At 44.9% G+C, this 26,876-nt stretch overlaps 1 protein-coding gene across 1 annotated transcript in view; it reads left to right on the top strand.

The window, feature by feature from the left end:
- PITPNB (phosphatidylinositol transfer protein beta) overlaps positions 1-12,799 on the top strand; it is a 35,613-nt gene extending 22,814 nt beyond the window's left edge. Inside the window, exons 9-11 of the mRNA XM_075434612.1 lie at positions 4,242-4,352; positions 6,652-6,774; positions 10,909-12,799. Coding sequence (XP_075290727.1) covers positions 4,242-4,352; positions 6,652-6,774; positions 10,909-10,959 — 285 coding nt within the window. The 3' untranslated portion in view covers positions 10,960-12,799. The remainder of the gene's footprint in view (positions 1-4,241; positions 4,353-6,651; positions 6,775-10,908) is intronic.
- The last annotated feature ends 14,077 nt before the right edge of the window (positions 12,800-26,876 follow it).

Below are 26,876 nucleotides of genomic sequence, written 5' to 3'. Positions count from 1 at the left end.
TGATCTCCTCCTCCACCTTCAAGTCTGACCAAATTTAGTGTGCTAGATTTCCATGATGTCCTTACTGGATGTCTGTTTTAACGCGAGACGTTACATTCCATGAAAGCTCTTCAATATTAGTGTTACCTTTCTGCATGAACGCATTATTGAGTTATTCTTACGTGGCTGTCAATATGACTGCAGTGTGAAATCTTAGCACTCAGTCACATCCAGTATGAATTTGCTCTGCTTACATTTTCAACTGCAGGGAAGTCATGCTTGAGAACTGACTCCTTAGTAGGCAGCGTTAAGTACTGGTGCAGTGTCAGAATATGTATGTGTCACCCATCTGTACCTTTGTAATGCCTCTATACTTTTCTTAACAATTTAGCCTGAACAGTTGCTGCATACATAGAGATGATCCTATCTTGAAATAACTTTTCGTAGAGTCTGTTGCTTGAGATCCTCTTCCATTTCCTCTAGAACCTTGCATGACTCCAATTCAGAAACACCTTTCCTGTGGACCAGCATATACCACATTCAATGCAGTGACGCCTGAACAGCAGTGCAAAGCTTGCCAGTACATCCCTGCCCCAGTCACAAAGCACATCAAGACTCCTGTATATATGCCCATCCCAGAGGGAAATACACTTTGTCTGCTACACCAGATAGGCTCACAGAAACTGAAAAGCTAACTGCTGTATACTAGAATGAATATACAGGCAGTCAGTCAGGAATAGGCCCCTAGTTACCAGTTAGAATATAGTTTTGCACTCTTGTCATTACCATGAATGAAATGTTTTATTGCAGTAGCATAATATTACTAGTTACATTTAGTGTGTACTGTGATGAATTACGCTTCAGTAAATGCGGAGGGTTTTTTGAATGTATTGCAAATGGTGCCCCAGTTTCTTAAATTTTCTTGTAAAAGTTTTGTGTTTCATAATCCAAAAAAGTTCCAAGTACAGCATGAATGTTTCTGTCAAAATACAGTGTGAAGGACTTGCTCCGAGAGATGTGAATTTTCTTCTAGTTCAGTAATTTAGATGTCACCATTAGTTATTTTACCACTGTTTTTTGTGAAGCAGCAAGATATGTCAGAGTAGGATGCATTGGACCAGCAAGCACTTGCTCTCATTTTCTATCCTAAAATGTCCTTGTGCAAGCAGAAGTAGGCAGAAGATGTGCCACTTTTCTGCTCTCAGAAGCCTGACCTGTGGTGTACGTGTCAAATAACTGACCATCACGTCTGACAGAGCACAGTCCCTATGTCCCACTACGTAGTACCACACCCATTCTCAGCTAGCCTGAAATGATAAATTGAAGTAGCCTGAATTCGAGGACCTAAGGTGTCTCTTGTCCCACTGTGGAATGGGGCTGTGGGTCCAGGGCCATGTTTGTGCAGTGCTGACCGTTCGCTCCTCTACTTCCTTGCGTACTGGTACAGTGGTTTTAATGCTGTGTGGCAATTAACCTAGCCAAAAAGTAGGGAACTGGGTTTTAGTGAAAGGATGCAAAACAATAGGCAGCACAGGGAGCTGTAACAGGACCACTGAAAGTTTCGGCAGAGCCAGAGGCGTGTGGGCTATGGAAGCTGACGCTTCACTGCCATTAAGCTGCATTACCAGAAGAAAAGCTTGCGAAGCTACCTCTTGGCTGTTAGACATACTTCAGTTTGTCTTAGTGAGAGCTGAGGGTGCAGCTGGAGTATACCATAGTTCCATTAGGAACAGCTATGGCAGCACCAATTAGGTCAATGGTATACTCCAATGTCATCTTTTCAGCGTGATGAAAGCTGACCCTGTGACAGTCCAATTGTGCAGACACAGAAATAATGTGAAATTCCCTCTCAACACCAGGAAACACTTTTGTGCTCTGAGGGTGGTCAAACTCTGGAACAGGTCATCTGAAGAGGTTGTGGAGTCTCCATCTGTGGAGATGCTCAAAACCTGACTGAACACAGTCCTGGCAGGCTGCTGTAGGCAACCCTTCTGGAGGAGGGCTCCTGCGCCTGGTGATTGGAGAAGGTCCCTTCCGACCTCAGCAATGCTGTGATATTGCAATCTACGCAGTCGTGATTCTTCCCTTTGTGTGTCCAAAGACACAAAATAGTTCTGCTTCAGGAAGTTTCTGAGCTTATAAGTAGTGGTAGATTGGTAGTGTTTCCTAGTGAATTATCACTGTTTTCTTCCTTGCATTTTATATTTTTTACATAGGTTTCTGCCACTGGCTGCTGTCAAAATACTGAGCCAGGTAGACCTTTGGTTTGACTTACAGATTTGTCCTGGGCCCAAGCATTAGCTGGAATCTCATGGGAAAGCGAGTATATTGTGTGTTTCAAGATGATGATGAGTGGAGGCATGTATTCTGCCTCCCATTGTTGTAACACTCTTTCTACGTGAGCGAAGTGTTCTTGCTAGCAGAGTAAAACTGTCGCAGGGATTATTTTTATAAACTGTGCTGAAAATGTGCATCCGGCCGTAGATGTTTGTGCTCCTACCTCCTCAGGAAGGAAGTAGGAGGCTGATGCAGGAATGGCTTGTTTGGGCCTGTGACCTAAAGAAAGTGAGGAGTTGCTGGTTAGTTTTTTAAAAACAGCTGTAATATGAGGAGGAGAACTTTGAATACCTGGAACTGGCTCCACTGAATTTGTGTGTTCATTTAGTTCTGTCCTTTTACTAATGCCTGGACATACACTTACGCTGTTTGGGAACATCAGACAATAGCAGCACTTTGTTCTATTCACAAGCAAAAAGCCTCAGTCTTCTGAGGATAACTGGTTTTCATTTAAGTGCTCCCTGGTGATGAGTATTTATGATAAAAAATCTGTATTAAATAAATATGCATTATTCACCAAGATTTTTATATGTTAGATATATCTCACAGTAAATCTTTTTACTGTGTGCATGACCAACAGTTGTTGGCCATTTCATGATTAAAAGAAATTTAGCTTTAAAATGCTTTAAAGTATTTCTACTTAGAATTTTGATGCAGATAAAAGAATAAAAATCTGGGGACTTCTTACAGTAACTGCTTGTTATTCAAGCCAAACACACAGTTCTTGTGGGTTTTTTTTTAAAGCACCTATCAGCTTTGTTTTATTTTTTTGTTTGGGGTTTTGTCTTCCTTAATTTTTTCTTCTTCTTTTACAAGGCTTGGAGTATCCTAACAGGCTTTGTTAAACTAAAAGCACGATATGGTCTCTTGTATTACATAAATTTGGCTGCACGATGTTACAAAGTACTTCAGAATTGTTGGGATGTAGGAACTATAACGGAAACCTAGGAATTACAGGAAATGGTGAATTTCCCTCAGTTCATTCTTCTGGGGGTCCTTCCCTTGCACAAAGTCCTTGAGCTGGAGCTGCTTCCAAGCAGTGTTTGAAGTGGAGGTACAGCTGGTCGTGTGGCCACCTGTTGCCATTGATGATAAAGTTCTCTCCCTGTTTTTCTCATAGTAGCAGTCAGAAGGTCTGGAATTCATTATGCAAAAATGAATATGTAAATTATGCCCCTCAACTAGAAATTACCTCTGCACCTGGTTGAAGATGTACCCTTCTGGCGTTGTCCACAGGAGAGGGGCGTGAGGGAGAGGAAGAGGGGAGAGCATGCCAGTGTCTGTATGGGCAGGGCAGAACCGCAATCAACTGAAGTTTTATGCTTTTGCGAGAAGCAAACTTGAGGGGTGGCTTTGCACTTTTTGTTTTAGGAATATTTTCTGGATTCAGAAATCTAGAAAATTTCTGTTATTTTGATTCCAGAAAAGATTCCAAAAACAAAAAGCGCCACCATTGTACTGAGCAACTTGGTACAACTCAGATTATAATTGTCTTTGCGCGATAGACCCAAAAGCAAAAAATAATTTAATGCTAGCTATTGTAATGAAGCTTCCTTGTCTTTTCAAAGCGTCAGGAACTATATTACAGTAGAAATCATAAAAAGTAAATCCATGTTAAGACTAAAATTTATAGTATATATTTGCAACATGGATGGAATTGTCTTACAGATTTAACCTGGTTGTTAATCCCTGTTACCCTGTCTTTAGAGTACAGTGCTAACACTTAGAATTTTAAGTAGTATTGTAATTCTAATAATACTTATAATTATTGTTTATAATTATAATTAATTTCTTGTAAGTTAATAATACAATTTATAATTCTAATATAATACTTGGAATTATAATTTCTGCTAATTATATTAAATTAATATCACTGAAGTAAACTTTTAAAAAATTAAAAATTCCTTCCCATTATCCATAAACAGAAAGAGCTAGCAACTGATGAAGAGTGTCCTAAAATGTGTGCTTACAAGTTGGTGACTATCAAATTTAAATGGTGGGGACTGCAGAACAAAGTTGAAAACTTTATACAGAAGGTAAGTGCTTCTCCCTTGCTGGGGTGTCGCTGGAGAGGTGGGATTGATGGTAGGCAGGTAGGCGGCCAGGCAGGGTGGTTCTGTGCTGATGTGGGGTTTTTGGAGGAGAAACGGTGATGAGGTTTCCTGTCGCTTATGGTCAAGCAATTTCTGTTCATTTCTTCAGCAAGTACAACCAGTTGTGTCTTGATCTACTAGCAGTGGTGTTTCATTGGTGGTACGAGAATAACTTTCTAAGTTTAAAAAGTGAAGGTGTAAGCAAAGAGTCTGTGCCATGTAGGTGTAAAACTTGATTTTTCTGAGCAACAACACTTGGCATGAAGAGAGTTCTTTGATTTTTTTTTTTTTTTTTTTTTTTTTCCTTGTAAGCTGAAAGTTGAATAAAACACGTGCTGGCATTTCTCTAGTATTTTATGTTCTAGTTTTCTTATGAAACTGTTCTTGTGTTTCTGCTTTTTAAAGTATATGTGGGGTTTTTTGGTTTTTTTGTTTTGTTTTGTTTTTTGAAGGGGGGGGAATTGAATACTTGTAAAACCAGGTGTGGCACAGGTAGAATCCAGTGCGCTAGGATTTAGTTAGCAGTTGTGGTGTTTTGTCAAATTATGTTTGCATCTTATTACTACTGTATGATCAGAATATGATTTGTAAAATATTTTTTAAAGTATGACTAAATATTTAGATTGTAAACTTATGTGTAGTCAAAGTATTTGATCTAGACTGTCAGGCCATTTCTCTCCAATCCAGGGAAAACGTGCTGTAACAGTGAGTTAACCAAAATATAATGTTCCAGTAGCATTTGGCCATGGTGTTTCCTCATAGACAACCAGTGCCAGACCTTTTTTATTGAGGTAACCAGGGCTATTAGCTGAGTGGACCACACAGCTAACTGCATTAAATGTTTATGAATTTCAATACATATGGTAGCAGCAGAGAAAATCTTCAAAGAATAGTAGTGGAAAATGAGACGGAGAAGGTAGCTTGTGATGGCCACAGTACAAAGTAAGGGTAAGGAGAAATTGGAGAGTGTCTTTAACGTGGTGGTGCTTTTGGGAAGGCGTTGCCTATCACACCTTTCAAACTGAGCACCATTTGGGAATAAGCTGAGCAGAAGAGCCTAGACTGATTCTGTGGTCTCGTGAGGAGTATTTGAAGATACATCTCTTTGTGTTTTTTTTTTACCTTGCTTTACCTGAAGCTGATTCTTTAGAGGAGGTTATCTCTGTCTGCTAGTTGTCAAGAACTGTGTATTTGATTTGATCAGCGTTGTTTTTGAGGATGTTCAGCAGCTTGAGCCATGCAAAATCTGGGAGCAGATGAACAAGACATGAACTTTAGGTGGCAACCTGGATAACTGAATACATGCAGAAGTCTGCATTTTAGTAGTAAAATAGATTTCTGTGTTATACATGGCTACTTTTATCAGAGCAGTCTGAAGCAATACTGGTAATTTTGCACATTGGATGGTTTAGATGATGCATCTTTCATCATCGAAGTCACCATTATAGAAGCTGAGATTCCATGGTGCTGGAGCTTGGTGGAGCTGGCGAAGTTGCCATTCCTCAGCATAGCACATTGGGGTTTTGGGACTGGCAGGTGTGGTGAAATCTGAAACCTACCAATTTAAGTAGAAAGGGTACAGTGAAAATGTTCTTACTGTGATCAATTCAGAACACAGATATGTGTACTTTAATGAAAGAGCTGTGAAATTCTTAACTTGAATATTTATACTCTCAAGGTTTTTGTACCTTTGAAATTGCACAGCAGATACTACTGGGATGCTGATTTGGTACAAATTGCAGGTATGCCACCTTTGGAGTCAGAATTACATTTTTTGCTTCATTCTGGCTTTAGGAATTGGGTGTTATTGTTTTTTTTAATAGTGAGCACAGAACCTGCGACAGTTGTGTCGCAGATTTTTTTGTAGAGTTCTTGCTAAATATTCTAGCTACTGCAAGGCTATGTTGATTCTGTCTAATGCTGTCTTGGAGCTAGAAGAGATTTTAAAAGGATACTTCAGCATTTTCAAGTAACATCAATTGCTGAACTTTCTTGAAACTTTGTTTTAATAACGAAATTTGTTATTTTTTTCCATGTTAAAGCATGTGAGAAATGAGGTGACTTCAAATTGGGTCTAGGAATGTGAGGAGGCTGAACCTGTAGCATGCCCCTAAAGATTAAAGTCACATGAAACAGCATGCCCCTAAAGATTAGAACTTTTCAAGTTGAACAGCTGCGGTCACTTGTCCAGTCTTTGTCAAAACATAGGCCTATTCTCTAATGTTTGTTTATCTTCTTAAAGCAAGAAAAAAGGATATTTACCAACTTTCATCGCCAGCTGTTCTGTTGGATTGACAAGTGGATTGAGCTGACTATGGAAGACATTAGGAGAATGGAGGATGAAACCCAAAAGGAGCTGGAAGCGGTAAGAATGCTTTTTTAAGGTTGGTGTTTGTGTGCTCTCTACCTGTAGATTTATCTGTTTGGGAATTGACGCAAGTGACGTTGTGTCCATCCCCTTGTGTGTGTTTGGGCAATTGCTGGCAAGCATTACAGCCCCTTTAGTGATTCTCCTGTGCAGACCCGTGCACTTCAAGCTTCTGCATACTGTGTTGTGTCAAGGTGGAAGTGGCTGTAAGGTAAATATTTCTGATTTCGCTAAATCCAGAATGTCTGCCCAGACCACCTCTTTATTTATGGTGCCATACCCATTACAAAATGCCCCATTCAGTGCTTTTTTACCACTTGTCAGAATTCAGAGCTGTCATCTTGCTTTTCTATCATGTGTCTTGCTTTGTTTTGTTTCTAATCATCATTAGATCTGATTACTTTTTCTCTTCAAACATCTCTTCAAGCAAGCTGCTATATGTCACATGACAGCTGTTCCACTCATCCTGATTAGCGCACCAAAACTGATGTCAGTAAAATTAACAGGCTTGAGATAGTATAAATTTTCATGCTTTAGTGGCTGTGAGGACCAAATACGTGTAGCCTTATCTGTCTTGGGACTGATGTTTGAAGGAATCTCATCTGTAGGGCACTTTCTCTACTCTTTCCTGTAAGAGGTAGAGGAACATCACAGGCTAGGCAGGAAGCCTTCTTCTGTAGTGTCTTTCCAGAGCATGACCTTTGGCATGATCCTTTCTCATTTTAAGTCCTGCTGGGTTTCTGATTTCTTTGCAGTGTTTGGATTTGCAATTCTATTTCCTTCCTGTTTTGCCAGTTGCTTTATGCCTCAAACCCATCCAGCTTGTCACTTTCCTTCCGTTGTCGTGGTTCTTTTGAGGCACAATGTCTCTTCAGCTGTAATGTGTTTCTTTGCATTGTTGAACTCATGTCAGCTGCCAGACATATTTAAAGAGATTGTCTGGGGCTTTACGCCTACTATTGACAGTGGTTCTGAAGTGCATTTTGTGGTTTGTGCCTAGCGCATCTTTTCTTTTAGTGTCAAAACTAGCTGTAGCTCCTCTGTCCTCACTTGTCACGCTCTCTGTGTTTGGGCTTTACAAATTGTGTGGAGCCATCTTGCATTGTGTAGAGATGTTTTCTGAATTTGGACGAAGTGTGTCTTCACTGTTCTGTGTGTTAATAGGTAGATGCTCTGAGCTGGTAAAACCAAACTTTCTTTTCAAATAAGCTGGAGGGTTTGTCTCCTTTGGCAGTTCCCCGAATATGCTTTGGGAAAGTCACGTTCACTCAGTCTTGCAAACATTGTGCTCTCTCACTGGCATTTGGATTTTTTTAATTATGGCAGGTGTTCTCTCAAATCACATGGATTTCTTCTTTAATTCTACTTTATGCCAGAACCTATTCCTAGAGCCACCTGTTCCTATGTGTCTGTGAAGGAGGAAGAGTAACCACTTTCCTCTCCAACTGATTTTTATCGGAAGGGTTCTCTTGCACACACAGTTCTTTATTTGGAGTGAAGCAGGCTTCATCTGGTTTCTCTGAGAAAGGGTAGTGGCAGTGTGAGGAGTGCATACAAGGTGTGTCATGCAGAGAGTAAACGGCACTTGACACATCTGTGTGCATGAGAAAATTTCCCTTTTGTGTCTCTGTGGACTGTGGATGTGTGTCGTCTTGTAGAGAAAGTTCTGTGTCACGTTTCTCACTGGTAAGTAACTTCTTTTAAATATTTTTTGCAAAATTTTTGCTGCTTTTTAGTTCTTACCTTAAGCAAAACCCGGATCACGTGTTTCTGGGTGTAACATTAATCCTGGTTTTTAAATATCAAATGTACTTATTTACTGTTTTCTTGTTTTGCAAAGCAATGCAGATAGTTTATTTCAAATAGCTTGTTGGGCAAGAGGTTAGCATCAGGAAGTGAAGTGTGTTACTTGTTGAAAAAGTCGGTTTTTCATGAGAAATGTATTGATGCGTTATACTAACACAGCTTTTCTATGTGTGTTGTGAAATGTGAGAGGAGTGGGGACCTGCTGTTAAAATATTTTGGTTATAATAAGAGTATCTACAAACACCTATAAATGATACAATTGCAAGGTTTTTGTGGTGAAGTGCACTGTTGGAAAATAACCTAGAGGCAAAAATGTCACTGCCAAATAAAATATGAATGCTAACTTCATCCCACGTAATTTGGTTTTATGTTTCTCATTCAACTGCTTCATCCATTGTGCTAAACAGTAATTTTCATTAAATGCCAAGTGTTCCACAAAACATTTGTTTTATGACCAAGACCACTGGGAAGTGAACACTTAATGATAAGGTGCTTAATATGACAAAAACATCTTCATGCTACCATCCCTGCAGAGAAATAGCTGGCTTTTTTGACAGTGTTGCACTGCGCAGTTCTATGCTGCTTAAAAACAAACAACTGCAGAAAGCAAGCCTAATAATATTGGCAGCATTACATTTTTTCACATACGTTGCTTTCTGTTGCCATTCCCTTTCTCATTAACACCCTTTCTTCTTCCTGGTTTGAGCTAATCTTTCTCTTTGGATTGTGTGCACATTTTGATTCTTTTTTTTGGTCCTGTTCTTCATCTTAAGTCGATTTGTACAGTCAGGATCTCTGCTTTTGTTACCTTTTTTTGTCAATCTCTGAATCCTCATCAGTTTTCTTTCAGGGTTTCTCTATCCCAGCTCATCCTTTGCTCACTGTTTATCTTTCACTTAGTGATTTATGTGTCTGACTCCTGGAGATGAGGAGGGCCTGTTTCATTAACTACACATCAGCTAATCAGTGCATAGTAGAAGAGCGTCTGACCCTGCCGAAGCACTGTGACTGACCTCCCTCTTGTCTTTGTGAGGGTGGAGATGCCACATTGGGTATCTCGAGCAGTGTGGCTCCATGCTGAAGCATCGTGGGCTGTTAAAAATTTAAGAAGCATCATTTACAGCTGCTGTACAGTTCCCAGGCTCCCTCACCAAAGAGAAATACTGTGTACCCTGTCTCCAGAACACCTCAGCTGTAGCTGAGGCTGGTTCTGGTCCTGGCCAGGGAAAAGCAGTGCTGGTCATGTAGATCGTTACTTCTCTGTTACTAACCAACAGCGTGATAGGTTCTTTATGTGGTAGCTCACAGTTTTATTTTACGTTTAGATGCGTAAGAAGGGTTCCGTTCGAGGCACTTTGGCTGCTGACGTCTAGAGGAGTTCTCTGTAGGTTCTGAGGCAAATCAAGCTGTGTAAGTCAACTGCTGGATGGAAAAGGAGGAAAGTGATTAATGTTCTGATGGATGGGAATTGCTGGCAGAAATCATCGAAAAGGACATCTATCCAGATAACACTTCTGGGCCTTGCCTCCCTCCTGTTTGATAGCCTTGTGGTGATCAACAGTTGGAGATGACCCTTGGTGTCCAGGGTACATACAAGACCTTCTCCACAGACAGGCACCATAGCAGGCTGAGCAGGTGCTCGGTCCGGTGGCAGAATGCCTGAGGCGTTGGCCACGTAACCTGGTTCTCTGTGCTTCCCTGGTACAGAAACCCAAAACGCGTGACTGGTTGTCGTCACTGTGCTGGCACTGAGCTCTGAAGCCTTTAAGTAGTCTTTTGGGCACGGATCGGAGAGGTCAGTGAGCATCATTTTGCTACACATTCAGTAGCAAAGTGGTATGTGGGGTTAGTCAGTGTAATTTAGTGAAGCTGTGGACTGTCATCTTCAAAGCACGTTAAGTTCTTGAAATCCAGTTCCACGCAGATATTTTATAAATACTAAACTGTGTTAGAACTGTTACTGTGGGAAATGGGTTGTCCAAGAGTTGCAAGCTTTTGAGTATTTGCGTCTAGCCCTTTAGTGCTGGTGTTTCCCCAGTGACTGTTTTAATACTGCAGATGGGATCCCTGGCCAAAGCAGTTTTAAAATCCTGCTGAGGAGTGTGAGGCTCCTCAGAGACTGGAGCTGCTGTCTGCCAGTGAGGACAGCACCCAGATTAAGATTCCCTAACAAGTCTTGCATTGCTTTGGTATGATTTGCTCAGTCCTGGTGATGTTTTGACTGCCCTGCCCTGTTTTTTCTTGGAGATTAAAACAACTGCCTATTTGGAACTTACTGTTTGAGGAAACTATCGGTGCTTAATTGTGTATTTTCTTTCTCCACAGTTACGTAATCAAGGCCAAGTCAGAGGAACAAGTGCTGCCAATGATGAATGATGATGGATTTAACCGTCACATGCAGTGTTGATACACAAATGTGTGTGTGGATGCATGATTATTTGTATATAATTATATATACGCACATGCATACTGAAGGGGGGTTGTTACAGTGTCTCCAGGGTACTATACCTGTCCTCAGCAAAGATTCCAAGGAAACTGCTTTCATTATGTATACCTGAAGCAAATAAAAATCAACTGAGTAGTGTCATTTAAAGGATGAATTAACTGCAGAATTACGCTAACTGGTATGTTCCATGAATGTCAGTACTGGACCAATTTATTCCCTACTTGTTTTTTTCCTGTCTTGAGTCACTCTGCTAAAACTTGCCCGTATCTCATTGTAAAGAAACAGATTCAGATAAGTTCATTTCAGTTTTGTCTTCCCTATGTGATTATATTTGGAATAGGAACAATGAATGTATTTATAGCTATTTATTTCTGGATTGTCATTATCCTATAGTCAAATCGGAAAAAAATTTCTATTAGTGGAAATTGGAAGACTTTTACTGTTGAATAAGTTTAACCCAAACGTTACCCATTCACTGATTTAAAAGAAAATCATGTTTTATTGGACTTTTGTACATTGAAATGCTAATGTTTTTTCTTCATTAAAATTGGCAAGATTAAGGAAAAATGGCTTGTGATTTATAAAATAATTGCAACTTCAAATTTTGCAGAAGCTGGCTTTTTAGACAAAGATACTGACAATACTTGCAGAATATTTCAGATATATCTTAGGCCATGCAGTGAAAGTGAGGGGGGGTGATGGCCCTTCCCTAAAGTAATACTTCCTGGTAATGAAATCGTGATTTTCGAGAGTTTTACTTTGGAAGCTGTGCAAATGGTCTTGATTTCACACACATTACGCAATGGAATATAGTTGTGATTTTAGCTCTTTTCATGTTGAAAATACACTTTAAGAGAGAGATGTGTACTTTCAGATACAATGAAAGTTTAAATTGTAGCATCTGACGTCTTTCTCTGGTATTTGTTAGAAGTAGACACAGAAAAGAAAAGATGGTATATAAAGACCACCTGTAGATAGCTCAAATAGGGAAAATGTCTTCAGCATTTTTTTAAGGAATTATTCAGAACATATCGTGGATGTATATTATCAAAATGCTTGCTGGATCGGAAACAAAGTATTTTAAAAACACTAGTTAGATAAAGTTATATTAATGCCTGGTTTCCTCCCAGCATCCCCGGAAACCTCAGTGGGGCAAGCGTTGCTTGAGCTTCCATTTTCATAATCTCACATACGTCCCAGTACTTCGGAATCATTTTGGACATACCTTGCTTACAAAAGGGGTGGTCTCATTTCCATGACGGGCAGCAACAAAACTTGCCTGAGCTTCCCGGGTGGGCCAGGTCTGCCATATGCTGTGCCCGGCTGGTGTGCTGCGAGTGCCAGGTGCCAGCGCGTCTGCCAGGCTGTGGGCACTTGCGCCTCTCTCCCGTGTGATTTTACCCTCCTACCTTCTCTGCTGCAAAATTCTGGGGTTTTTTTTCTTTCTGGTTATTTGTCCTCTGTACCAACATGAGGTTGGTTTTGTAAGTACATGTAGACACATGCGCACACATACATGCATATGGTTTTAAAAGTGTTTGCATCCAGGAGGGCTGCTGCACGCCTGGAACCCAAGGGCTTGGTTCTCTCTTCAGTGCTGGAGCACGAGTCCCGCTGTTGTTCACGTGAGTCATAATGCAAACTGGGGGAAAGGGACCCGACAACTTTCATGGGTTTGGACTAGTTGTGAAAGTTGGAGAGACTCTTGTAGTGAATGTAAAATGTTTAGTTTACTTTGGCAGTCTGGTGTGACCTACAGTAAAACAGTCAATGAAATTTAATTGAATAAATTTGATCATAAAATGCTCTGTCTCTTGTCTTAGGTATTAGTATTTGTAGTGTGCTAATGAGCTGGCGTTTGGTTTTATGGAGCTGTACGAGAAGGCTGGAAGTCCTCTGAGGATGCACTCGTGGCTGTGAGTTCAGAGCTGTGTCCGAGTGTTAGCAGCCGTCGGGGGAGGGAAGGGCTGGTTTGGAGCTGTTTTGTTTTAGGGTTTCAAGCTGGGCAGCACGTGCTTAGCCAGGACCTCGCCGCTGTCTAGAGTAGGGATGTTTTGCTGCCGTTGTGTATTTTGACTGCCAGCCTCAACGTGCCAGGCTGACAGTTCTGCAGACACTTGGGTTTGACGCTCTTGGTCTGCGGCAGCTCCCTGGCCTGTGGCTGCCGTCCATATTAGGGCCGTGGCTGGCTCCGCAGCTCTGCTCGGCGAGGAGGGATCGCCCGGCTGCGCGGCGGTGCGCGGGAAGGCCGCAGCGCTGCTGGGCTGGCGCGGGGGAGCGGAGCTGCGGGGCTCGCCTTGCCCGGGGCAGGGGCTGGTTTCCAAACGCCTGGCTCCTTCAGACTGAGGTGGCGAGCAGCTGGAATTGGCAGGTGCATTTGGGAGTCTCTTGGCAAGGATGTCTGAGAAACCTTTCAAGCTGGGGTGAGAGGAGTACAGAGTACGTGGGTGCGGGGTGTGAGGGAACGGCTGGGCAGTTCCAGGCCTGTTCAGTCCGGCATCAGGGGAATGCAAAGCTGCAGCACGGATGTCTGGAGAAGCGAGTGGAAGTGGAGGAGCTAACAGGGAATTAACAGAGGCAGCTGCAGGGAGGTTGCACCGGGTGATTGTGTTACGCACCAGAGCACTTGGGTGGCCCTCAGAAGGGTGAGGAGAGGGGCTGGACTGGGAGAGGCGAAGCCGCCCGGGGCACCCGAGGTGGAGTCTGGCTGGGAGAAGAGGCTGCGGGTGGTGGGGTGTCCCGCGCCACCGCCGTGCCGGGGGTGCTGGCGAGGGTGGCCATGTCCCCCCAGCTGCTGCCGTCCTCTGTCCCTGCCACTCTCGCCTGCCCGGCCAGTGCTGCCCAGGGCCTCTGCAGGGCGGTGGCTGCCCGGCCTGCGCGGAGGGGCTGAGTCGAGAGGGGCTCGTGCAGGAGCTCGTCGTCCTGCCCGGCCATGCCAGCCTTGCTGGGCTGCGTCGCCGATCGGATGCGTCTCCAACACTGGTTAAAACCGTTGTCCCACGGGATCAGAAATCGAGAAATGGACTGTGGGCTGCCAATCTGCTGAAGCTTTTGGATGTCAGAAAGCATTTGTGGTTTTTGAAAGTTTTTTTAAGAATATGTAGTCATTGTTAGGTAGCATGGGGTCCTCTTGCTCCCCGATCAGGCCCCAGTAAGTGCTGCAAGCACTGCAGAGGAGCGAGAAGAGATTTTGTGCTTGGTAGGTACCGGACAAAAATCTTGCCTTTGGGTGCCCCAATGGAAGCTGGGTCTGGCTGCCCCTCCCTGGCTTCAGCTTTCGTATAATGGAGCATCCCAGTAATGACCTAGTCTTTATTTTAAGTATTTAAAAATGACCAAACTGCTGCAGTGAGGGAGAGGTGATCAGAATTGTGGCAGGAAGAATATTCTGTTCGGTTATGTAACTGAGAAATGGCAGAAAGGCTTGAGAGTGATGGCTGCTTATTGCAGGGTATCTTTGCAATTTTTACAACAATAGTGTAACTTTTTCTCTTGACTTCAGTTTTCAGGATTTCCTGATGAAAACTTCAGTTAAACTGCTGTCTGCGTTGCTGCTTGGAGTTGTCTGCAACACGGCTTTACTCCTGTGTTTTTCTTCCCCTCTTGTCAGCACTTGTCACGCATGAGCTATTGCTGACGAGGTAGCTGGCACTGGGTTTGCTGCTGGTCCCTGCTGACCAGCTGCATGGGTTTGCCCCTGGCCGCAGAGGCTGCTGTGTGGCTGGAGAACGGCTGAGGGATCCGGAGCGTGGTGGGGGCAGCTGGAGTAGGGGCTGCTGTCAGCCCTGGATGCTGGGACATGCAGGGTGTGTGTGTTGCAGGATGCTGGAAGTGGTCTCCAGCGATGCCTTAGTCTAGAGAGGTGCCACAGAGACACAGCATTTCTCTGCAGCGATGGGTGTGAGGGGCAAAGGGTCTGGCACTCTGGCTCGATCCGTGCGGGAAGCGGGCTGGCACTGCAGTGGCTGGAGGCTGGCGCTGGAGAAGAGCTGCAGCAAGGGAACAGCTTAGGCTGGTTGTTTTTCTGCTAGCAGCAGCGAGTCGGTCAGCAGGAAGGATACTTATTTTACCTGGACAAAAGTCAAAGGGCTGCATATCAAATAAGAACCAAGATGCACGCGCCTCTCTCCCTGGTCCGGTGCTGGAAGCCTGCAGCCGGTGCTGGTCGCAGCTCCTTGAGGGGGTCTCCAAGGCCAGAAAGCATGCGTGGAGACCCCCTTGGTCTTGGAACCCGGGCAGTTCGCAGCTGCTGCCCGGTGTCTGGGAGCAGGAGCTTGTGAAGAGGGGTGCTGGCGCAGGTCTCGGTGGTATGAGGGGGGAGGGGGGAGGCTTGGGCCGGGACCCCGCCGGCTGGGCTCTGCCTTCCGTGGGGGGGAGGAGGAGGGTGGCTGCCTCATGCTCGGGATGCAGGTCGGGACCAAGCCCCAGCCTGGCCTGGAAGGGCCATGCAGCTCCGGGCTTGGTGATGCTGCGACCGCTGCCTTCGGGCACCTTGGTCTTGGCAGACACATGGCGGTGGGCAACATTGTTCGCACAGGTTTTTTTCTTGGTGGAAGGCTCAGAGCAAGGAGATGCCACTTCTTCCAGCTGCTTCTGAATACCGCATACAAAGCCCAACGCACAGAGTACAAACTGGGCAGTGCCACTCTGATCCATGTTTGGCTCTGCGTGCAGCGCGCTTAGGGTAAATGGGAAGAGTTTCCCACACACGTTTCAGGCTGGTCTCCGGGCTGATGCTGCTGTGTGAAATCAGTTCTCTCAGGGGCGGTTCGGTGAGGCTGAGCCCTCGTAGCTGTGTTAACTGCCCTCCCGTGTGGGCACGGCTCTGACTCTCTGTGGGCAGATTTCTGCCTGCCAAGGCTGTGTAATCGCCTGCTATAAACTGAAATTTGTATGGCTCCTTTTGGTAAATACAAAATCAAATTCTTTTTTTTACTACACAGCTTGTTTAGCTTCCAGATGGCAAACCAACATGAAGTAATGGAAGTGCAACATAGTTTTGTTATAATGGATATGTAAACGTGATATTTATTCACTGCAATAGACTGCTGTGAACCATATTCCAGCAGTAACCTTTTAAATCCATCACTTGTCTGCACATAAGTGTGGTCTAAAAGGGACTTGTAAGGAATTTGTTTTTTTCTGGAGGATATCTTTAATTGTTGAAAAGAAAGAGCAATGTTTTCAGTCTTTTGCCTTAATGTGTGGACTAAAAAAAAAAAAAAAATCTGCTGAGATTTGTGTTTGGGGATTTTGAGTGTGTTGGGTTTTTCCAGGCTGAAAATGTCTCTAATAAGATGACTTTCTGTGAATTTCCCAAAACTCACTTGATTCAGCCATATTTAGGAGCTAAATCATGTCCTTGGAAGTCCTCTTGCTCCTCTGTGTTGCACACTGTTGGCAGGGGTGAGCACAGCTGGGTCCTCAGCAGTTCCCACCGTTCTAGGATTCCTGACTCCGGCATCACCCATTTTGCCGTGTCCATCAGCACCAAATCTGTATGTCCATAGGTGAGCACCCATGCAGAAAAGGTAGTTGTTCTTCCTCTTCTCTCTGTGGAACAACCCTTCCACTGTTTCTATGAATAAATGGGGCAGGCTTCGCAGCCTGTTTGCCTGCTGTGTGCAGGTGGCGAGGTGATCTCCCGACAGGACCGAGCTGCTCTGGTCTCTGTGGAGACTGGTGGGGCTTCGTGCCAGCTCACTTGGGAGCTGTGTCATTTCTCCCTGTTTTCAGCTTCTTTAAAAAGAAAAAGAAAAGAAAAAAGGCAGAAAGGCAGGTGACACCCTTGTTCTTCTTGGCAGCTGCTATGTCTCCTGCAGTGAAATGATGTGACACCATCTCTGCCTTTGGCCACTACATCTATTCAGCAGGATCCGAGGTCAGGCGTGGTTTGCACAGGGCGAACCACTGGCATCCAGCTCTCATGCAGATGGTGGTAGACACGTCTGGTGCTGATGCTTCATGTCTGCAATAACTGCTGAAGCAACTGTAAAGCAAGAGAACCGAGTTAATGTTCTCATCAAATTCTTAATCAAAGTGAACACTGAGGCCCTCTGAACATTACTCCAGCAAGGCCAGTCCTCAGTGTAAACAAGTGCTTTGGCAGGAACGGCTGACATTATTTTTAACGTGCCCTTGCAAAACGGCTAGCTACGTGCTGTCTTTGCTTACAGCTCTGGGCCTTGACCCTGGCCTGGCGCTGCGGCGAGAAACAGACATAGCAGGGATGCGGGTGTGAAACACCAAGCTGACAAATTCTAAGCAAGAAAGCAAGCCCCAGCATTTAATTAAACTTCAGGAGGAAACAGCTCCAAACGAGCCGCTGCCTTCTGGCTGCCGGTGCCCGGTGGGTCCTGGGGAGGGGGACCCGGCTGCCCCGTCCCTGCGTCGCCCGCGCCATGAGCATGGCGGCACGCTGGCACGGCGTGCCCCCCGCCTTCCCTTCCCTCTCCGGGCCTGCCTGCACGGGACAGCCGAGCCTGCAGCCGCGCGGCAATGCCAGCGGCCGAGCTGAGCTGCCTGCGTTTGCCTGTGGAAGCGGGGGGCAACACACAACGTGTGTTTACGCAGAGAAAACCATACCTGCCTGCTCACCCCCTCTGAACCTGCCACTGGGGACCAGGCGTGAGCCGAGCCTGGGCACCAGCGCCTTGCTGGGGCCTTCTTGTCTGGAGCCAGTGTGGGCGTTGGAGCTGTGTGGGGAGACGGGCGGCGTGCCCGTGGCGAAGGAGGGGGTCTGCTGTTTAGAGGCTCTGGAGAGGAGAGGGACCAAGAGCCCTCGGGACGTTTACCGTGAGCAGGTGGCAACGGCTGGGCTGCTGTGTCACCTTTAAAATTTATGTTGTAAAGATTTTTCCCAGGCACTGTGAATTTGTGTTTCAGAGGAACTCGGAGACTTTCCCGTACGAGGCAAGGCTCCCGGCTGGTCACCTCTGGAGGGTGCAGCCCCCTGATTGTTGTTTTGATGTAGCAAACTCCCTGAGAGCTGAAGGCAGGTATTAGAGCTCTTTTGTTTCTGTCTCTTCTCGTATTTGTGTTAAAGGACCTTTTCTCAGTCTCCTGAACCAGCAACAGTGTCTTTGAGCAACTGTAAATGCTTTTAAAACTGTCCCTTAGCTTTGTGTTAATTTTGGCTACAAGGAAAAAATGGAAACATACTGAACGTCCAGCCCCGCAGGGACAGCAGGACAGCACTTGTGAGCAATGGCTTGGGGCTGAGAGATCTGAGAACTCTTCTGTGTTCAGTAAACAACGGGGTGATCGTCAGAGAAGGTGATGGACTGTTCACTGGCAGAGGTGAAAGCTCCTGCCAGCAGCGTGGCCAGCCCCGTTCCTGACTCGAGGCTGCTCCTGTAGCTGCTGTGTGTTACTGGTGTAAAATGTTATCTCGTCATGTGCAGCTTCTGTTTTCTGTGGTGTTGTTGGATTTGTAATTTTAACACTTTGGCACACTGCTATTATCTGCCAACATCCACCAGAAAAAGGGAAGGATTAATATTGCTCCTGTCACTCGAAACCTTCATTTTTGCAGCACCTAAACTTGTGACCGGCAGCAGGCTGGCACCGACACACGGCTCAGGATGGTCGCGGTGTGCCAAGTGGGCAGACACACCTGTGTCATGTCTGGTGGTGATGTACAAGGGCTTCCATCTCTTCGCTTTGCATCCTTTGATCCCCAGAGCTGCTGAGCAGCATTGCCTTAAGGCTTATTCCTACTTTGTTTTTAATCATCCCTGACAAATGGGTTTTAACATTGTGACCTCTCCTTAAAGAGCTGGACTAAGTGCTTCACTTTAAATATTGAAATAGTATGATTAGCCTTGTCAGGAAGAATAAAATAGCTTCGTACCTTCTAAGAAGCTTGCAACCTGTTTGCCACAGTGCTTAACTCTGCAGATGTTGACGGTGACACAGCACGCCAGCACCCCGTGCTCTCCTGGGGCAAGAAGGTATTGAAGAAGGAGCGGATTTTGCTCTGGGTTAATCAAGGCAGGATACTGGATGCTGCCTGAAGCCTGAGGTCTGCAGGTCCACCCTGATGGGAAGCAGGCAGAAGGGTCTGCACTGGGACCGCAAAGCAGAGGAGGGAGGTTTGTGCCCTTGGGGGCTGCAGCCTGAGGCACTGGGCTGTGCTGGGCGTGTTGGCAGGAGGATGGGTTCCCACAGAACGAGCTGCTACAGAGGACCCGTGGGAATAAAGCATTTTTGGGGTCAGGAAGCATGCGGAGATCTCCATTGCCTGCCCAGTGTTGTGGGCTGAAGGTACGCACGAGATGTGCTGCAGTCACCGGTGCCCAAAGCATGCAGGTGCAATCCAAACCAGCAAGCAACACTGACCAGCACGTGTTAAATACCGGTGCTGTCATCCTCACTTGGCAGTTGTGATTTGAGCGTAAAGGCTGGTGTTGGTGTAGGTGTGCTTGAGGAGAAGTTTCAGCACCAGGTAGGTGTGTGGTGCCCGTGGCTGCCAGCCAGGCTGTGTCCCGCCAGGAACAGCAGGAATGGCTCGTTAGCTGATGCCGGATTCCTCTGGTCTCAGTTCCTTTTGTTTGCCATCGCTGTTTAACATCATTAACTGATTTCAGCGTCTTCCTTCTGTCCGGCCTGTGACTTGCTGGGTTCAGGGGCAGCGCCTGAGAGCGAAGCCCGTTGCTCTGGGCTTGTGCCCTTCGCTGCTGTTAGGGGTCACTGCCGGTCTGCATTCTCGCTAGTGCAAAGCTCTGTGACAAAAAAGGCTGCAAAGTAATGTGTTTGGTTAGTTTAGTTTGCATTGTTCATGAGATTTTGAAACTTTTTTCTCTTTAAACAAAGTTCTAACCTGTTCTCTATTTTGCAGATGCAACTCCCCCTTTCTGCCCCCCACGCTGTGGAGCAGAAGACCGCAGAGGTCCGCTTGCTTCTCAGTTTTGTAGACCACACCACTAACAGCGTTGCCGCAGCTGCAGAGCCATGCCAGCTCCCCGCTTCCTTTGCTACCTGGTAAAACTTGCTACAGTGAAAAAGAAATACCTCGGATGTTCGTGGTGACAGGGATATTTTGTTCTTGCTACGTTTCCTGCCAGCGTCAGAACTTCTGCAAGGCAAAATACTCTTGTTACAGTCATAACGCTCTAAATCAAGCTTTAGAAGGGCAACACGTTAAAAGGAACAAAATTTTTATTTTATATCACTCATACACAGAATTTAAACTTCATCGAGTTGTTCCTGCAGTAAATATCCCCCTCCCCTCCCCCGCCCCTATTATAAAGGACTAATGGATTACAGCTGGAATAGAGGGTTAGAAGAAAATCGGAACACAGTCTCTGATCACTGTAAACCCATCAGCAAAACCTTTTCCTCACACATCTGATAATTTGCCAGCTTCCTCGAAAAGGATCTGTAGCCAGCATTTGAGTGCAATGTTTGCTATTTGCTTGTGCTTTAACAGAAATACAAATATACCTGAGGAAGTGAAAGCAAAGCTGGAGTCCCAGCTGCGGCACCTTGGGTACAGCAGCACGTAGCAGTGGATCACTCCCAGGAGCTTTTGTAGCACATACTCATTTTGTCACTGCATTTCAATACGTTCTTTCATTTGAAATCTTGATTCCTGAAACTTTATACCAGTAAATTGTCTTTAATTTGAAGCTCTTGGTAGCAGAATCAATAGTTACAATAATTTTTGCAGTTTATGTTATTCCATTTACATAAAAAATGTTGTTTCTGTGGCTCCACCTGAGGTTGGAATGAACATGATTTATTCCATATGTTTCCAGCATAAAGAAAGAAGTAAGATTTACAGGTAAGCATTAGACCATTTCCTAATGCGACTGCTGAAACGGTCATATATGACAGACGCTTTTCGAGTGTCTCAGGATTCAGTATATTTCATACGAATAAGCAAGCATTATCTATTTTTTCCAAATTTCCATTGGCACTAACATTCTTTTCTGAAAGAATAAACTTTTTTTTTCAGAAGAAACTTGTAAAATTGGGTGAAATGTATTTGCTGATACAGAATTATGAAAATAAGGTATACAAAAGCTAATCTATGCCACTCAGTGAAGTTACTCGCCATGTTTCTGACTTGCCTTCCTGTGTTTCTAGTCAAGTGACATTTATGAATACAGCATCTGTCATCAGTTTTTTGTTGTAACTTTCCCTCTCTGTGTGTGTTTGTATCAAAGTCAGAGCATGCAGAAGTCAGACTGTTCTAATTTTGAGACTGCATCATAAACTTTAGCACAATAGAAGAAATATAAATAGTATTCAGTCACTTCAAGTGTCTTCTTATCTGTAAAGCATTTAAATTGTAACCAGGAAATACTAGCTCACTGCACATAAGAAATTTCTAACTGCTAGAAAATGTTTTAAGACCCTTTCAGATGCAGGTTTTAGAAACAAGCATCTCGTGGGGACAGACTCCAGCATTTCCAAATAGTCAAGACTGACAAAATGAAATATGGGCTGTAATTCTGCAACCTCTGCAAGATGAGGAAAAACAGTAGCGTTCGTTATGCAGTCTTCAAATTCAAATACAGCCTTATCTGCAGTGCCTTTGCTCTGTTATGCAGTATTTGTGTTGGGCAATTAGCTAAAGCAGACAGTTCTTTTCACTTTCCATTACTTTGTAGGTAATACTGTCTGCCAAAGTTAACATAAGCTTTAGCAAACGATGATGCATTGTGAAAGTTCAAGCCATCCTATTCCTTTTTACAGTGCTCCTATGACAGCCCCTGCGTCCTGGGGTCATCTTTGCTTGAAGAGAGTCAAGCGAGTAAAGGATCATCCCCTTTTCAGCTGTGCAGTAGCAAAGGGCTGGGGAACACATTTGGATGTTTCGATGGTTTTGAAGTGCCGGTGGCCACACAGACAAACCACCCCATCTCAGCCAAGCCGTTATTTTCTCAGTTGAAAGAGGAGCTGATATTCCGGCAGCTTACGAAGCTTTTAGAGAGACACTGAATGCTTCAGGCACCGATGGAGGGGTTCAGCCCTGCTTGGCGCAGGACCAGCGTCGGAGTGGGATCAGCTTGCCCAGCGCCATGTCCCACCGTGGATGGAGGACATCTACCCGAGGCCGGGGACCCCCCGGGCACTGTCTCCTGGCCAGCAGCCATCCTGGTGAGGCTCTGCCCTTGTGCCCATCGGGACCTCCCGTCCTGCAGCCCGCGCCCGCCGGCACGGCTGGAAAGAGCCTGCCTCTGCTCCAGAGCCTCCCGCCGGGTACTGGGTTGTCTACCAAGGTGCACTGCTTGGCTATGGATGACTCCCGTGGCGGGGGAAAGAGAACCTATTGCTTTGGTGATTGGGATCAAATCATCTGTGGAGAGCCTATGGATCATTTTGTAGCATATCTTTGTTTCTTCTGATGTAGAAATCTGTCATTTTCTAGACGCTCACATTTTGTAGCAATAACATTTTTTCCCAAAGGTCTTTGTTCTTAGGAACTATACTAGAATTACTTTAAAGACCTTTTTCCATTTTTCCTTTTTTTTTTTTTTTAGAAAATTTCTCCATAAGCAGCAATAAAACATAGTGGTAATCATGGCTGTGCTTTTGTTGACCACTGCAAAAATTTCAGTGGCTGCTATCAGCATTTTTATACTAATCTGACAAAGAAATTTAATTATTTTTTAAAAGATTCTTCAAATATTAGGGTTGTTCTGAGATCCTGCACAAAGGTCTTGGTCCCACCCGACAAGGTCACTGGAGAAAATGAATGGCTTTCTGCAAAAGAAAAGCTTAGTGCTGCTGGCGAGTGAAAGCTCTCAGAGATGCTCCCGTCTCCTCTGCCTCTCTGCCCGCCTTCCGCCCCTGCCCCAGGAGCCGCCTGCCGCTCTACTCCCTGGGCCCAGGCAGGGCTCAAGGATCGCTCCCAGAAAACTGAGGGCGCTCAGATGCCATGCAAATTCACTATTTATGTCTCTGTCACTAATTAATTTTTCTATGAGGTTCCTTTTGGGAATTCTATTTCTTACATGGGCCACAAAGGGAAAAAAAAAAAAAGAGGCCACAAAGGGAAAAAAAACCAACCGAGAGAGTGCACATGTGCCTGGGACAGAGCCGTGTTTTAATGGCAAAGTCTGAAACTTGGCACTGTAACTCTGATTTTTTTATTCAGTGCATGCAATTCAACAGAGTCTTCTCTATTGAGTTCTGTCTCAATAGAGACATCAGAAAAATATTTTCTTTGTAGTTTTGTAAATCTTTTTATGAAAGACTTTCTACTTGCTTGAATTTAAATGAAAAATGAATTTTAATTAACAGCAACTAATTGTCAAGACCATAGTGTTGCCCTGCAAGGTTTGACTCAGCCTTATTCACGCTTAGGTTGGAAATGAACAATATTAAAGGAACTTGCCAAAGGAAGGAAAGCGTCCCTTTACGTGAGGAAGAGAGTGTCTCTAAGCTCTGAGGAGAGCAGGAAATGAAACGGAGGTTATCCAGAGGAGAACGACGGCCATGCCTGTCACCAGGGCATTTAGCCACCGGGGGTATTTTATCCACTGTTACTCTTGAAAGCCTCCTCTCCTTCTTACCTGCTGTGGGCAGAATTCAGTGTGCAGACCATCCCAAGAACAAAGTTCTGGCACTTGCTATAATTTCACAGAACAGTACGTCAAAACCGGCTTTTGGAGGCATATTTTCAATGACTCCCACCTGAGGCACTGCCTACGCGAGGACAAGCTGGACCCTTCATTTGACTTGAAGGAAATTCTGATAGTTCGAGTATATGCAGGATCCTGTGTCACTCGTGCTGCCTCTGTTTGAACAGTGGGTTATGGTCCCGATGTTCCTCCGCGTTCCTCCATAGAGATGCACCCGAGGTGGCTGTTTGAAAGTGTACAACCCCCCCGGCAATAGCGACAGGAGTGATTCGCTGAGGTAAGGGTATGTCTTTTACATTTTGCTTTGCAATGCACTCTGCTGACAGAATCTGGAAGTAGTTCTGCTATTGCCCTATGCCTTGTGTTCTGGTACTTGTTCTTCTACTTGTTTTGATACTTGTTCTTGTACTTACTCTGTTGCTATTTTCCCCCATTTTTCCTAGATATGCTGTATTTTTTCAAAACACAGATCTCAACATGCACCTGCACTGTCCTAGATGTAGGAGTGTTACCCTTTAGGTCAGATATCTGCCTTCAATGCTTCAGAGCAGCCGTGGATTTCTCCTTGCTGTAAGCACAGTAAACTCAAATTTAATTTTACAACTTTATTTCCTCAGGTTGGAGACATGTCTCTTTCTAGAACCCCATCTGCCTTATTTCTGTAATTTTTGTCTCTAAAATTATGTAGCTTTCTGTGTTAGAATTGCATATCCAAGACTTGAACAAGAAATTTAAGGTATTTGTTGAATATGGACATTGCAGTGCTTCTCCAATCCCAGTTAAAATGTTGATACTCCAAAGCTTCTTTTGCAATGGGCTCTCTGTCTCTCTTGTTTCTTATGGCTACAGAAATGCAGTCCAAGGTAAATTAAGGGACCATGATTATAAGGACGTCTGAAAGATCCAGTAGTCACCAGATAAACCGTGTCATAAAAAGAACTAAGCTATGCCAACAAGCGAAGTCCCTGAAAAAGCCTGGAAGCAAAATGGCTATAATTAAAATCTGAAAGCAACAGCTTCATGAAGAAGTAAACGAAGAGGCGAGCTCTTTGTAAACGATGACCTAAAAAGTGTTCTGTGTTGTGAGACCTCATTCCAAATGTATTCATTAAATAATATTTGAATCATTTAACAGTTTGAACTCTACTGCACTACTAATATCTTCAGGGGATTTTTTTTTTTTCCCCAGTAACAAAGAAGTCTTTGTTCCTGCTCTATGCTTGGGTTGTGCCTTGGATATTAGTTGGAAACCCGATAGCCTGACATCGCTAGAAGTCTGCGAGCACAAAGATGTGAGTCGTCTGCAACGGGGATTAAATCAGGCCTTTTGTAGGAGATGCAGAGGGGCCATGTGATCGGGGAGAAGCCCTGGCTATGGATGGCAGGGGATTTTTAACCCTTCGTGCCTGTGGCGGGGAGCCGGGGGGTTGCTGCTGCGAGGGTTTGCAGCGGCTGGCACTGCGCGGGGCAGCCGGGGCTGCTGCGGGCACCGACCGTTAGTGAGCCTGGCTAGTTCCTGGCGAAAAAGCGAGTAGTGCCTTACGTGGAGCGGATGGAACCCAGCCCTGTGTGAAGGCCCGTGTGGGAACGGGATCCCTGGCCGGGGCCGTACGGGCACTCCCTGCGGCACCAGGTCCCCCCGGCTCCGCTCCCAGCCCGGGGCTGGCTGCTGGGGGGTCCGCGCTGCCGGGTCGAGCGCTCGCGGCCTTTGGGACAGCTCTTCACCAGGCTGTGTGGGCAGACGCACTTTGTGTTTAAACTGGACAGATCAGGACTAGGAGCCAAGGTTCACCAATGGCTCAGAAACATGAGTTGTTCTGTAAAATCTTGTCAAGAAACATGATAATAGATACAGGAGTATCTTTATTTGCCTGGTGGTTCTGCATTCTGGGCACCATGTTCTCAGGTGTTCCTCTTGCCCACAGGACGTGCAGCTCGCTCTCTGGCCAAGACTGAGAGGTCGGGACCCTGCCGCAGGGAGCACCAGAAACAGGCGCGTTGCCAACGACCCCGCGTGCTGGCGCTGGGAACATGCCGGCAGCGTTCAGCGGGCATCAGGCAACAGCGAGAGCGAGGGGTGCTCAGACACGTGGCCCCACGGGCCGTTCTCTCCAGGAGAGGCCAGTCTGGTCCACGCTGGGTGAGTTCCTGTGGAACAGCAGCATCTAAACCAGCATCCGACAGCCCGGCGGCTCCCGCAGTGCGGTCCAGGTCCGCCTGGGCAGAAAGACGCTGTCTTGCAAGTGATGGAAAGGAAGGGCTTGCAAGTGCAGCGTGGAAAATGCCATGGGATTTCAGGATGTGCAAAGGAAGCACTAAAGTGAACACTTGTGAAGCTAACGCTTGGGGAAAACTAAGTCATCAGGACTTCACAAAATAGCCTGTGGTTTGCTCCTTTCATGATAGTTTGATTTACAAGATGATGAAAAATGAATTAACTGTGGTGGTTTGCTGGCATCGCCCACAATGAGCTAGACTTTCCAGATGCTCAAAGATCGTTCCTGCTCCACCAGGCTTACATAAATTCCCACCTGGTTCAAGTTTAAGAAAACAACAGAACAAAGTCTATCATATAAACTCCATCATAAAATACTGAGGAGAGTTAAACACCGATTATCCTTATAGAGAGGTACTATTTGTTATTATGTTTCACTGAGTTATTTTAGGAAATATAAAACTTTTACTGTTCCTTCAGCCAAACTAATTCTTTTGTGCTGTATATATGATCTAATTTCTTTTTTCTTCCCCCTTCTAATCAAATATGTAACCCTACGGTGTGTGTTTTAGAGATGTGAATTTGAAGGGGGGGAAAAGCCCAAGAGGTATACTGTAGTACAATTATCACAGATGGGAAAATTTGCTTTAGCATTTCTTAGCATTTTTACAATCTCAGTGTTGTATTATTTTAGCACTATTCTGTTTTTTAGTGATCTAAATCAGAAAAATTTAAATGTGTTCAACATGTACACCGGAGTGCCCTGTACGCTGTAAAGATTTTCACATAACTGACATAAATGGGACCCAATATACTTAATATACTTAATAGATGCAAAAAAGCTGTTTGCAGCAATGGAAAAACATACCAGTATTGTGAAAATATCATGATCCTCACTGAGGTACCTGAAAAGCCAAACAGGAAAAATATACAGCTTAAGGTTCCAGAGACGTAAAGAAACTAAACCAGCCAACCAACCTTGCAGAAGAAACAAACAGGAAAATCCTGGTGAAGGGCTGCGTTCTGGAACTGCTGCCGA

This window comes from Opisthocomus hoazin, chromosome 13, assembly GCF_030867145.1.
Source record: "Opisthocomus hoazin isolate bOpiHoa1 chromosome 13, bOpiHoa1.hap1, whole genome shotgun sequence".
NCBI lineage: Eukaryota > Metazoa > Chordata > Aves > Opisthocomiformes > Opisthocomidae > Opisthocomus > Opisthocomus hoazin.
Note: the sequence above shows the minus strand (reverse complement) of the source record. Positions and strands in the feature narration are given on the sequence as shown.